General features: G+C 49.7%; 1 protein-coding gene across 1 annotated transcript; it reads left to right on the forward strand.

Annotated features, from left to right (window-relative positions):
* The first annotated feature begins 908 nt into the window (after positions 1-908).
* Positions 909-11,762, forward strand: LOC120676844 (beta-glucosidase 4). Its single transcript, XM_039958173.1, has 13 exons — positions 909-1,115; positions 2,033-2,099; positions 2,175-2,233; positions 2,457-2,532; positions 2,776-2,850; positions 2,927-3,014; positions 3,179-3,404; positions 3,701-3,816; positions 9,091-9,302; positions 9,901-9,935; positions 10,012-10,114; positions 11,036-11,144; positions 11,226-11,762. The coding sequence occupies exons 1-13, from the start codon at positions 1,029-1,031 to the stop codon at positions 11,422-11,424; spliced, it is 1,452 nt and encodes a 483-aa protein (XP_039814107.1). The 5' UTR covers positions 909-1,028; the 3' UTR covers positions 11,425-11,762.
* Positions 11,763-13,745: the final 1,983 nt, after the last annotated feature.

Raw genomic sequence — 13,745 nt, forward strand, 5'->3', positions numbered from 1 at the left:
CGCATGACGCCACCAGTCCACCACCCCATTGGCGAGATAGGGGTGGTGGGCGCACCACACATGCCAGCGTGGCTGCTCACGTAGTCACGTGTTCCCTCCCAGCGCGCTCGCCAGCCGGGGCACGCCGCGCGGGGTGTCGCTTCCACAGTTCCGCATCCAAGCTCTGAGCAAGGCCCCCACCCATAAACCCCGTAAACGTAAAAAAAATTGTCACATCGAATGTTTCGACACATACATATAGTACTAAATGAAGTCTATTTACAAAACTTTTTGCATAGATGGGCTGTAAATCGCGAGACGAATTTAATGAGCCTACTTAATCCATGATTTGCAACAATGATGCTACAGTAACCATCCGCTAATCATTGATTAATCATGGATTAATTAGCATCATTAGATTCGTCTCGCGATTTACAACCCATCTTTGCAAAAAGTTTTGTAAATAAACTTTATTTAGTACTTCAAATTAGTAAGATTCTAATGAAAAAAATTTGCGCTTGAAATAAACAGAGCCTAAACACCAGCCGCTATTTATTCAGAGCCTAAGGCCCAGTTTCATTCCAAACTTTTTTCAGAAGTCCCTATCACATCAAAAGGAATCTTAGTATTTTATAGTATTAAATAAAATCTGTTTATAAATGTTTTTTGACAGCTGAGTACTAATTTGCGAGACGAATCTAATGAGCATAATTAATTCATAATTTGCTACAGTTATGCTACAGTACCATCTGCTAATCATAGATTAATATATCACATTAGATTCGTCTCGCAATTTAGCCATAGAGTTCTGCAGTTAGTTTTATAATTAATTTTTATTTAATACTTCTAAATTCCAAAAAATTTCAGAGACTTAAAAAAAAATTCCTGAAACCAAACCACACCGGCCGCTATTTATTCACTCCCCCCGCAGGCGCAAGGGCAACCCCAAGCCGACGCTTCCGTACTCACCCACTTCCCCGGCGCTTCGCCGAGATCGCTCACGCCTTTCGGTTCAAGCAACTCCACCGCCCACCCCACCCCCCGGAGCAATGGGGAGCACGGGGCGCGAGGCGGAGGTGGCCCGCGCCGACTTCCCGGACGGCTTCGTCTTCGGCGTCGCTACCTCCGCGTACCAGGTACCGGCCCCTCGCCCCGACCGCCCCGCCCCCATCTCACCCCGCCTCGCCCGCCTTCGCTTGGCGCCCGTCCCGCCGCGTGGCGTGCAGGACTGCTGATCGCCTTCGCCCGCCCGTAGGCTCTGCGGCAGGCCGGCAGCTAGTGCACGCAGCACGCGCTGGCCTGCTGTGGGGCTGTGCTTAGTTCTGAGATTCGAATCGGTGTGTGGGTTCCACTGGTTGGTCTCTGTTTTCACTGTAGTTCAGAGCAGTGTATGGAGTTGATTCAGCTTGCCTCGAACCTACAAAGGTGGTGTCTAGGAACAGGTGCGGATTACTATTCCGAGTGTAGGACACTGGGACTTCCTCCGTCAAATTAGTCTCTCCTGTATTTATATTAGCATTCCCGTTAATTTCAAGTGCAACTTCTGATGAATTTTTGCCGAGTCTCTGGACGGGGGAGGAACGAAGATAAATGGAGTGGAAGTCGTACTGTTGGGCACAACATAGGATTTCGCCATCCTCTAATTGCACTATCTGTGGAAGTAGTTTATTTATTGAACTGTTGCCTTGTGTTGTTCAACAAAGTAGGAACAGGGCTTATGCATTTTGAATTAATTACGATGATTTATGCACCACAAACCTTGCCACTATGGCATTATAGCCTTCACCAGGCGAATGGTGTGGCGCAGTGCCCGGTGTGGAGGTAAAGAGTGTGGTACAGTTTCTGTCAATAGCACCCACTGCAGGGTGTGGTACAATTTCTGTCAATATCACCCACTGCAGGGTGTGGAGTGGAAGTGTGACTGATGAATAAGATGCCTAGAGAGCTCTACACACTAGAAAGACACAAAACAAAAATAGAGAGAGGAAACCAGCTTCTTTAATTCTTTCTCTCCATACTGGAAGTCACGTTGTCTGAATTCTCTCTACTTTAGATTGAGGGAGCAAGAAGGGAGGGAGGCAAAGGAGACAACATATGGGATGTCTTCACAGAAGACAAAGGTTTGTTTATCTGGTTCCTTTATGATCTTGAAACACATATATCTAACTATTGTGTTTAAATGCTTCTGCTTTCAGAACGTGTCTTAGACAGAAGCAATGGAGATATTGCAGTTGATCATTATCATCGATACAGGGTATTGTCTATTATTCCTTCCTCAGTTTTCATGGGAAAAGAAGAAGGGGGCAAGAAAAAAAGGGGGGGGGGGGGGGGGCAACATCTTATTTTAATAGAATATTATCAACAACTGTGGGAACTGGCTTGTTCCTCAGTTTCTACAATGTTAATATGTTTGTACATTGTATTGCTTCCTAGAATTAGAAATTTATTGTTTGAAATGTTTGTTATGCATCTTTCAGGAAGACATTGAGCTCATGGCAAGTTTAGGTTTTCGCGCTTACAGATTTTCTATATCTTGGGCTCGTATATTTCCTGGTAGGTCAATCTTAACAGATCAGAGATTAATTTATAAATGCACATGACATATACAACAGGATAAATGATGCTCCATACTATCTTGTGTGCATAAGATTTCAACAGATCAGAGATTTTAACATATACAACAGGATAAATTATTCTCTCCTATTCTCTCTCTCTTAACAGATCAGAGATTAATTTGTTAGCAAATGTTAATGCTCCATACTATCTTGTGTGCATAAGATTTTGTCATTCCTGCAGATGGCTTGGGGGGGAAGGTCAATGAGCAAGGAGTTGCCTTCTATAACAACCTTATCAACTTTATGATTGCAAAAGGTGGCAGATGTTTTGCTTAATAATTTTAAAGGTTACAGTGCTTCTAGTTGTTAACCACTCGTCTATCTGCCAATAGGAATTGAGCCTTATGCAACTCTGTATCACTGGGATCTTCCAAACAATCTTCAAAAGACTCTGGGGGGCTGGATTTCTGAAAAGATTGTGTAAGTTGTTGCAGGCATCTTAAGTGTGCAGTATGATTTGCAAAGCTTTCTTAACTGTTAAATGGATGAGTGCATAGGATTTCGAGACAATTGTTTATTTCAAGAGTGGTTGCAGCATGATTTTCTGTATTTTATATGAGTTTCTCACCATGAAAATATCCCAGGGATTACTTTGCATTGTATGCAGAAGCTTGCTTTGCAAATTTTGGAGACAGAGTAAAGCGTTGGATAACAATCAATGAGCCTCTCCAAACTTCAGTTAATGCTTATGGGATTGGAGTTTTTGCACCTGGAGGATGCGAGGGTGAAACTGCTAGATGCTACTTGGCCGCCCATCACCAAATCTTGGCTCATGCTGCTGCTGTTGATGTTTATAGAAGAAAATTCAAGGTTCGTTTTACATTATTAGGGTGTAGATCCTGGTCCTGGCCAGTATTCTTGAAACGAGCCGATTCTCGGTTCCACTAAACATTAGTCAGTATGGGTTCTTTTTTTACTCCCCTTCTCTTTCATGCTTTAACACTAATTTCCTTGTAAGTATGTAATTGGAAGTGTGGGACAGAGTACAATTCATCTTATTTCCACCAGTATTGTAAATAGTGGTATTTGGTACTCTGGTCTTCATTCCATCAGTTTGCTGTCAGCATGTTTTGTTTGTCTGATGGTTTTATGTGCTACAAAAATAGGCTGCACAAGGTGGTGAAGTAGGACTGGTCGTTGATTGTGAATGGGCAGAACCGTTTTCAGAGAAAGCAGAAGACCAAATTGCTGCACAAAGGAGGATTGACTTTCAACTTGGATGGTATGTTGCTGTTGGTATTCCTAATGTCAGTACAATTCAACGTGGGCAATATCTTTCCAACGTTATTTACCTTTCGCACTGTGCTTGAAATTTTTTTCTCTATACAAGGCATAAATCTTTTTACGGAACATACAAATTTATGTAGTATAACGTGCATACTTGGCTCTGTGTGTTGGTGTATATGTGAGCCCATGTATAGAGGCCCATGTATAGGATCTATATATCCCACCCTTCTAGGGTTTGGAGGAATACAAGACATTATTCTCTCCTATTCTCTCTCTCTTACATGGTATCAGACTAGCTCATGGCCGCCGCCGCCTCCATGGCCGGCCGGCCGCCAGTGTCGCCCTCTTTCTTTCCTCCCCTCTCTTCCTTTCCCTCCCCTGTTCTGGTCGCCGATTCCCCTGCTCTGGGCGGACCGCCCGCGCCCTACGCCGCCGTGCTGGCTGCTGCCGCGGGGCCCGGCGCGGGTGCGCCGCGCGCTCCCGAGGCCGCCGCGCTGGCTGCTACCGCGGGGCTCGGCGCGGGCGAGCCATCTCCTGCCGCAGCGGGTCCGGGATCCGGCCGCCACGGGTTTGGCGCCGCCCCTCCTCCCCCGCCCTCCCATGGTGGCGCCCCCCTCCCATGGTCCGCGGGGGCCTCTAGCGCGGGGGACCCGGACTCCACGTCTGCACCCCGCCTAGGCGTAGCCCGCTGCCCATCTGGCGCGGCCAGCGTGGCCTGCTTCTGCAGCCGCCGCACCCAGAGGAGCGGGTGCCGCCCGTGGTCCCTGCGGCCGCCGTCGCCCCTGGTCGTGCGGTGCTTGCCTTCGCCGGGACCGTGCCGCCCGCACCTCCTCGGCCTAGCGCCGCCCTGGGCGCGGGCGCCGCGGCCGTGGGCGCACCCAGCACCGCCGCCGCCTCCTCTGCTGCTAAGGCTGGCGCGGCCCTCCCTCCTCTGGCCCCGGCCTCTGCGCGCGTGTGGCTGCGGGACCTCGAGGCCAAGCACGTCGAGGCCAAGCTCGTCCAGGCCGCGCGTGCGCCCACCGCGCCCGCCGCACAGGCTGCGCGGGCCGCCGCCTCCCTCGCCGTTGCGCACGCCACGCCGACCGTCGCGACCGCCGCCTCCCTCGCCTCCGCGTGGCCTGCGTTCAGGATGCCCCCCTCGGACGCGCCGTTCGCCGCCGCCGCCTTCAGCGGGCAGCCGATCGCCGCCGGCGCTGCTCCGGCCGAAGCTGCTCTCGCCGCGGCCCTCCTCGCCGCCAAGACCCACCAGGCTTCGCCCTTTGGATCTGGATCCCGGACCGACCCCCTCCTTGGTGCTCCTCTCACCGGCCAGACCGGGAGTGGGGGAAGGTCGCGGGCGTCGTCGTCGGAGCGGACGTGGTGGTGGTGCTGGCGGCGCTACCTCTAGTGGTACTGGTGGAGGCCGTCGGGGCACTCTGACCCCGACTCCGGCTCCCACTCCTGCTCCTGGCCCTGGAGGTACGCCCTGGCCATCCTTCAGCGCCCCAGGGCCAGGGCGCATCTCGATGTGGCCGTTTCAGGGTCCGGGGGGGCCCTCGTCCTCAGCCACAGCCGGCGGCCATGTTCGCCGCTGCTGCTCTCCTGTTCGCGCAGTCCTTCAGCGCCATGGGGCGGACGCCGCCGGCCAGCACCGAGTGGATCGCCGACTCGGGTGCCACCTTCCACACCACCCCACATGCTGGTATCCTCTTTTCTGTCCGACCCCCACACCTCTCTTGTCCTTCTTCCATCATGGTGGGTTCTGCTCCTAGCTCCTTTCGTCTTCCCAATATCCTTGTTGTTCCTCAGATGGTTCATAACCTTCTTTCCATTCGTCAGTTTACAGCTGACAATTCTTGTTCCATCGAGTTTGATTCTTCTGTCCTCACTGTAAAGTATTCGGCCTTCCGGCGTCCGTTACTCTGGTGTGACAGTACGGGCCCTTTTACACACTTCGCCTTCCTTCTTCCGCTGCACCACTCTCGCCTTCTTCTTCGCCCTGGCCGTCTTGGTCTGCCGTTTTTGCCGCGACGCCGTCTTCCACCACCTGGCACCACCGTCTTGGTCACCCTGGCCGCGACGTTCTGGCTCAGCTTAGTTGTAGTGCCGATGTTCCTGGTACTAGGGCTCCCGCTGAGCCCCTCTACCATGCGTGCCAGCTCGGTCGTTATGTTCGGCTCTCTTTTTCTTCTTCTTCGCATGCGACGCATGCATTTGATCTTGTTCAGTGTGACCTGTGGACCTCTCCTGTACTTAGCGTTTCTGGTTATAAGTACTATCTGGTGGTTGTCGATGACTTCCCGCACTACTCTTGGACGTTTTCTTTGCGCGCCAAGTCTGAGACTTTCCCCACCCTCCTCCACTTCTTTGCCTGGGTGTCCACTCAGTTCGGCCTCACCGTTAAGTCCGTCCAGTGTGACAACGGGCGGGAGTTCGACAACTCCACCTCCCATTCTTTCTTCCTCTCTCGGGGTGTTCAGCTGCGTATGTCTTGTCCGTATACCTCTACTCAGAACGGCAAGGCTGAGCGGATGATTCGCACGACGAACGACGTCGTGCGCACCCTTCTGATCCAGGCCTCTCTGCCACCGCGCTTCTGGGCTGAGAGCCTCCACACCGCCACCTACTTGCTCAATCGTCTTCCGTCCACTGCTTCTCCTGCTCCCACTCCACACCACGCTCTTTTCGGTACCCCTCCTCGCTACGACCACCTTCGGGTCTTCGGGTGTGCGTGTTACCCTAACACCTCCGCCACTGTTCCTCACAAGCTGGCGCCCCGCTCGACTCGTTGTGTGTTCCTTGGTTACTCCCTTGACCACAAGGGGTACCGATGTTTTGACCTCACCTCTCGCCGCGTCCTGATCTCCCGACACGTCATCTTTGACGAGTCGGATTTCCCCTACTCCACCTCCTCCACACCTTCTCCTGACCCCGAGCTGGAGTCTTTGTGTTCCGACTGATCCGGTGGTTCAGCCACCTTTTTCTGTCTGCCCTTTCCCTGCAGGTTTTCCCGGAACACCGGCACCGTTCCCGGTGATCCCTGCTGCGCCGAGCGCGGCCCCGGTGCCCGCAGTCGCGCCACGCGCGGCCCCCGGACCTCCGATCGTGCCGCACGCGGACCCGATGTCTCCTGCTGCGCCACGTGCGGCCCCGGTGCCTTCCCCTGCGTTTGCGCTGTACGCTCAGCCGGTGCAGGTGTACCAGCGTCGTTCGGCGCCGACACCGGCGCCGCCGCGGTACGCTGAACCGGTGCAGGTGTACCGGCGTCGTTCGGCGCCGGCACCGGCGCCGACTCTGGCTCCGGAGGCTCCTCCGACGTCTACACCGGAGTCGTTGCCGCCGCCGCCTCCGCCGACTCGCTCTCGAGTCGAGCCGGAGGTGTATCACCCGCCAGTCATCCATCGGGATCCTCGGCATATCCATCCCATGGTGACTCGGCGGATGGCGTCTCAGGCCGCGACCCCCCACCACCGAGGGCGAGCCGCTGGTCTCTCCGGTACCCTCCTCTGTCCACGACGCCCTGGCGGATCCTCACTGGCGTTGCGCAATGGAAGAGGAGTACGCGGCTCTTCTTGCCAACCAGACGTGGGACCTCGTACCGCGTCCGTCTGGTTGCAATGTGGTCACCGGTAAGTGGATCTGGACGCATAAGCGTCGGGCTGACATGAGACCTTCAGTCCAGTGGTGAAACCCGCTACGGTGCGCACGGTCCTCTCGCTTGCGCTCTCTCGCTCCTGGCCTGTGCACCAGCTGGATGTGAAGAATGACTTTCTTCACGGCACTCTGTCAGAGACTGTACTGCTCTCAGCCAGCGGGATTTGTGGACTCGAGTCGTTCGGATATGGTCTGCCGGCTCAACAAGTCCCTCTATGGTCTGAAGCAGGCTCCTCGGGCTTGGTACTCTCGGTTCGCCACATTCTTGCTGACTTTGGGATTCACCGAGGCCAAGACTGACACTTCACTGTTCGTCTACCGCCGTGGAGATGAGACTGCCTACCTGCTGCTCTATGTTGATGATATTGTGCTCACAGCCTCCAGTTAGCAGGTGTTTGAGCGCGTCATCTCCTATCTGCAGCAGGAGTTTGCTATGAAGAATCTTGGTTAGCTCCACCACTTCTTGGGCGTTACTGTTAAGACTCGCCCGTCTGGCTTGTTCCTTCACTAGCGGCAGTATGCACTCGACATTTTGGAGCGGGCTGGGATGACTGATTGCAAGCCATGCTCCACTCCTGTCGATACTCAGGCGAAGCTGTCTGCTGATCTGGGTGATCCCGTGGCTGATCCTGCTGTCTACCGGAGCCTTGCCGGTGCCTTGCAGTACCTGACCTTCACCCGGCCGGATCTCACCTATGCCGTTCAGCAGGTCTGTCTTCACATACATGATCCCCGGGAGTCTCACCTAGCTGCACTGAAGCGTCTCCTCCGCTACGTCCGTGGCACTGTTGGCTTCGGCTTGGTTCTTCACCGCTCTCCCACCTCTGAGCTGGTGGTCTATACCGACGCTGACTGGGCTGGCTGCCCGGACACTCGCCGCTCCACTTCCGGCTACGCCGTCTTCCTGGGCGGCAACCTTGTCTTCTGGTCGTCCAAGCGGCAGCCGGTTGTCTCCCGCTCCAGTGCTGAGGCGGAGTACCGGGCTATCGCTAACGGTGTGGCGGAGGCGTCTTGGCTCCGACAGCTCTTGGCAGAGCTCCACAGCCCGCTCGCCAAGAGCACGCTCGTCTACTGCGACAACGTCAGCGCCGTGTACCTCTCCAACAACCCCGTCCAGCATCAGCGGACGAAGCATGTGGAGATCGACCTACACTTCGTGCGCGACAGAGTCGCCATCGGCGATGTTCGGGTACTCCATTTACCGACTACCTCCCAGTTTGCTGACATCTTCACCAAGGGATTGCCCTCCTCGACCTTCTTGGAGTTTCGCTCCAGCCTCAACGTAGCCGGTGGCTAGTTGTGGCTGCGGGGGAGTATTTGCCATTTGTACTCTCTTCTTGTCCAGTCTTGAACACCGCTGCGCCGGTAGTTCAGACTGGGGGGGTGTTGGCTTTCTTATTGTCCTGTCTTGAACACCGTTACGCCGATAGTTCAGACTGTGGGGGGGGGGGGTGTTGGTGTATATGTGAGCCCATGTATAGAGGCCTATCTAGAGGCCCTTGTATAGTATCTATATATCCCAACCTTCTAGGGTTTGGAGGAATACAAGCCATTATTCTCTCATATTCTCTCTCTCTTACACTGTGTTTATCGGATAATGTATGATGTCCACTGACAAGTTTTCCTTTCCTTAAAGGTACCTGGACCCAATATATTTCGGTGATTACCCAGAAAGCATGCGTGAGCGGGTGGGCAATGATCTTCCAACATTCTCAGAGAAGGATAAAGAATTCATCAGGAACAAAATTGATTTTGTTGGACTAAACCATTATACTTCGAGACTCATTGCTCATCATCAGAATCCAGGAGATATTTATTTCTATCAAGTACAACAAGTGGAGAGAATAGGTACTATACTTCAGCTACGAAGGAAAATTGTAGTATGTAGACACCAGAGGTGTTCAAGAATGTTAATTTTTTTAAAAACTGCAATTATTCAATCGTTGTCTAGAATCAAATAATTTTATGAAATGTACATCCCTCAGCTTCCTTTTTTGGGTCTGAAACAGAATTGAGAGGGAGGAAGCAAGGGATGTAAGGTGAATGACTCCAGAAATATAGGTCAAAATGTGGGCGTTTCAGTAGCGTACCCAAATCATCTTTTGGGGGGGAGGGGAGCAAGGGACAATCCTAGCCCTGGGTGTTCACTTTATAGGAGTTAAGCTATTGACCTATTGTAAGAAGCCAAGAACATTGTACAACTCCAACCAACAAAGGGCTAAAGGAGGAGGTTGGGGATGGAGATTACAATCCTGGAAGTTAGGAGATTACAGCAATAGAATCTATCTTATCTCTAGATATCTGTACAAAGAGAGTTATTGCTAATTGGGTCAAGTGTGTGAACTACTATGTCTGCCTGAGTCATCTTTAAATCAACTTTAGATTTATTCATGATCATGCCTGCAAATTGGTATTATCATTATTCTGACATGTATTCTTTTGGCAGAAAAATGGAATACTGGCCAAAAGATTGGTGAAAGGGTCTGAACTGAACTATTTCTCCTTATATGTAAATTATACGGGTCTCTCCTAATGTATCATCTCAACATTTGTGCAGGCTGCATCTGAATGGCTTTTCATAGTTCCTTGGGGCCTTCATAAATTACTTAATTATATAGCAAAGAAATATGATAATCCACCTATTTATATTACTGAGAATGGTAAGGTTCCCATACTTCCCAAATGAACGTAAAACAACGTGGGATATCTGATACTGGTGGCATGGTACATAATAAATTATGACAGGAAATTCTACAAATATACAACTACTAAAATCTGGAATTGCTGAAGTCAATACCATTAAATTTTTTTGTCTTTCCTTCACATGAATCAAGGTTGAAGATAGAAATCTTTTGTGCCCCTATTTTATTCTTTATGATTTCATTTTCCTGTAGATAAGATACTCTTTTACAATCATAGCATGTGAATGACTCTAGTATTTTACTGGAGCCTGAACTGCTAAAAGAAAATTAAATTGTGAATACCTGTTCCACCACAACATATTGCTGAATGTGCAAGCGCAAGATGCATCTTATAGGTTGTATGCACTGCCTTTTTTTCCCTCTCAAAATTCACAGTAGCTCTGTGTATCTTTGTGTTACAGGGTAAAAGAAAATGTAAAAATGGTCCCCATACATAGCCCTTTTTTTTCTGAAAGACTGAGAAAGAGAAGAAAAGAAAAGGACAAGAGTCTAGGTTTTTTTTTTGGTGATAAGGAGTCTAGGTTAACATGCTCAGCACTGGTAGCAAGAGCATGCATTGTCTTATTTGTTCATATTTGGAAATAGAGTTCCAACTTCGATCCTACTTGCATTCTAACTGAACTGGTGAGCCCTGCAAAAATCTGGACAGTTCCAAATATCTGGTTTTGACAGCCATTTGTCCAAAGTATATTAAATGGACATTGATGCGAATAAACTAGGGTGTGAATTCAGAGTTTCCGAAATACAACAACTGAAATGTACCATTGCGATATTTCTTGTTGCATTACAAATGATGAGTTTTGCTTGCACAAGTGATAGTGTTTTCTTCTACTGAATAACTGATCATCTGAATGGCCTTACCGATTTTCTTTCCTGTAGGCATGGATGAGGAAGATGATCAGTCCGCAACACTAGAGCAGGCTTTAAATGACACGACGAGAGTCGGTTACTTCAAAGGATACCTCGCTTCAGTTGCACAAGCAATCAAGTAAGCTGATTTTGCAGTCGACCACACTACTATGAGCGTTCAGCCAACAAAATGACCGATGCAACCAATTGTTTGGTGCAGGGACGGAGTTGATGTTCGTGGATACTTCGCGTGGTCATTCTTGGACAACTTTGAGTGGGCTATGGGCTATACCAAGAGGTTTGGCATTGTTTATGTGGACTACAAAAATGGGCTCGCCAGGCACCCCAAAGCATCAGCCCTGTGGTTCTCACACTTCCTAAAGGGTGAGGCTGCCGAAAACAAAGCTGATACAAACTGAGCAAACAGCCCGTGGCAAGTAAAGGAACATTACACATATACTCACTACATGTTCTCCTGTTGTTGTACCTTACAGTGATCGCCACTGTATGTATCCATCATAATAATCACAGATGCGCTGTGTAGCCTGTCATTGGTCGAACACTAGTACAAATGCAGTCTTGAAGGTTCAGAACTTCACACCGCAAAGTTTCAATTCGTGCGGGGCAGCACGCTGTTGCAGATAACTCAGACTTGTCATCTGAGCAACCCATGCATTCGGTATTGCTGTGCTGTAATTGTTGTATCATTGATCTGCAAGGTTGTATTGCCAGTTCCAAAATTCATCTGTATTCATTAGGGGACTTTTAGCAGTGTAGGTTCAGGACCCTTCATCTTTTGCTGGTGGTGGTAGGGAGGAGATGCCCTCCCGTTTGGTCTGTGCTGGACAAAGTGGCATGCGATCATTGCCCCCCTTGAAACTTGTGATAGAACTGTCAAATTAAAACTCTCAATTAAGCGTAATGGTCGTCATTCGAACACATCGGGCGCATTAGCTTAATGGTTTAATTTGACAGTCCTTTCTCAGCCCACGTCCCGATCGAAACAACACCGATAGTCCCACGCGAAGGTGATTGCAGATGGTACAAGCACGACACATATTTGAAAATATAGTAATATACACAAGATTTTGCCATAAGTTTTACAAACCAAAGTTTGAATACATACATAATTTACAAATTTTACATTACTGAAATTCGGGTTCGAACATAGGAAAAAGGCCTACAACTACCACCAGTGTCCACCGAGGAGTCCCCTTAACTAAGCGTCTGGCTCCACAACCTCCCATCTCTCGGCGTCCCGACGGATAAACTTAACGCAGCAAGGACAGAAGTCTACGTCTGTGTCCTGAATAATGTTTCAACAAAAGTCCTGAGCAACTAATACTCAGCAAGACTTACCCGATCAGTGGATATACTTAGCCCACATACCTAGACATGCAAGGCTTTTGGCTGGTGGTTTATCTTGTAGAAAAAGGGACTAAAGTAATTCCTTAATATCAATTTTTTTAGCTTTCAGGTTCCATATAAATTAACTATATTCTAATATTTGCATAAATCAACTATAGCATACATAGTGGTGCAATCAATAATGATTCAATGTGTTCACCATCATATATTTATATACTTATCATCTCATCATGATACTACGATGCGACGCAGTGATCAAGGTGCTCATATCCGAGAGCGACTGACGGCGAATCGTTGACCTAACCAACACGACACGCAAAAGCCCCGTCGGACCCCTCGCACCAACCTTTCCCCTCCCCGCCTCGAACTACAGGAACCAGCCCAACGACATATAATCAGCCGAGCCTTACGTGAGACCACCAAAAATAAACATATGCGACCCTTTTTCTCCGCGGCCACTCGACTCGCCCTAGGAGTTGGGTGCGGGTTCCTGTACTTTCGAAGCAAAGCAGTACTCGCCTTACCGGTTTCGACTATCTCCTACTCCCGGTATGCGGTTAGTACAATTCAAACATGATCAGCAGGGCCGACAACGGTATGGTCCTTAACCGATACAGACGGAGCTACACTTTTCTCCGCCCGGTCTCAACTTCTATTTTTGCTTTCCTTTCAAGATTAGTAACTCATATATAGAAACATAAAATAACATATATCTCGCGAGTAACTGAAAATTACTCGACTTCTACCGGACTCTATCTAGCATAGCACATCTATCGTCTGACCTATACTAGTATAGAACTCATGGTACCTAAGGGTTATGCATCTAAGGTTCCATTCAATTCCTATGACTTTAATGCACAAGAATAAATATCTATATATATATATATATATATATAATGTTGCATAATTTTGAAATAAGGGTTATGCACCGGGGCTTGCCTTCGGGCTGCTGCTCAGAGCTGGGTCAGACGGGCATTGGGCCGGTTTCTCACGCCTCTCTTCCCGGGCTTGCTTCGGCTGCTCCTGTGGTGCCGCAATCACCTCATACACAACGTTCTCAACTGCGGATGCTACACGAATGCATATGAAATAATTGAGTGCAACCCAACTATATAACTACTATACTTCGAAATGAAATGTGCTGCAGACTGTCCGCGTCCAAGTGGCGGACCGTCCGCGGTTCAACTCGGCAGACCCACCAGAACCACCAATGTCTCTGGAGAATTTCTATACTAGCTAACGGACTATCCGTTCACCCTTAGCGGACTGTCCGCAATACACCTACGCCAATCCACCAGAGACAACGACGTCTTTGGACAAATTTTTAATCCTACCGGCGGACCGTCCGGCCCCCCTTGGCGGACCGTCCGCA

This window comes from Panicum virgatum, chromosome 5N (genome assembly GCF_016808335.1).
Source record: "Panicum virgatum strain AP13 chromosome 5N, P.virgatum_v5, whole genome shotgun sequence".
NCBI lineage: Eukaryota > Viridiplantae > Streptophyta > Magnoliopsida > Poales > Poaceae > Panicum > Panicum virgatum.

Excerpts from the sequence above, each read along its gene's own strand:
- LOC120676844 (XM_039958173.1), top strand. The coding sequence starts at position 1,029 with ATGGGGAGCACGGGGCGCGAGGCGGAGGTGGCCCGCGCCGACTTCCCG. Across the intron at positions 2,100-2,174 it reads TGTCTTCACAGAAGACAAAG|AACGTGTCTTAGACAGAAGC; the intron begins GTTTGTTTATCT and ends TTCTGCTTTCAG. Across the intron at positions 2,851-2,926 it reads CAACTTTATGATTGCAAAAG|GAATTGAGCCTTATGCAACT; the intron begins GTGGCAGATGTT and ends ATCTGCCAATAG.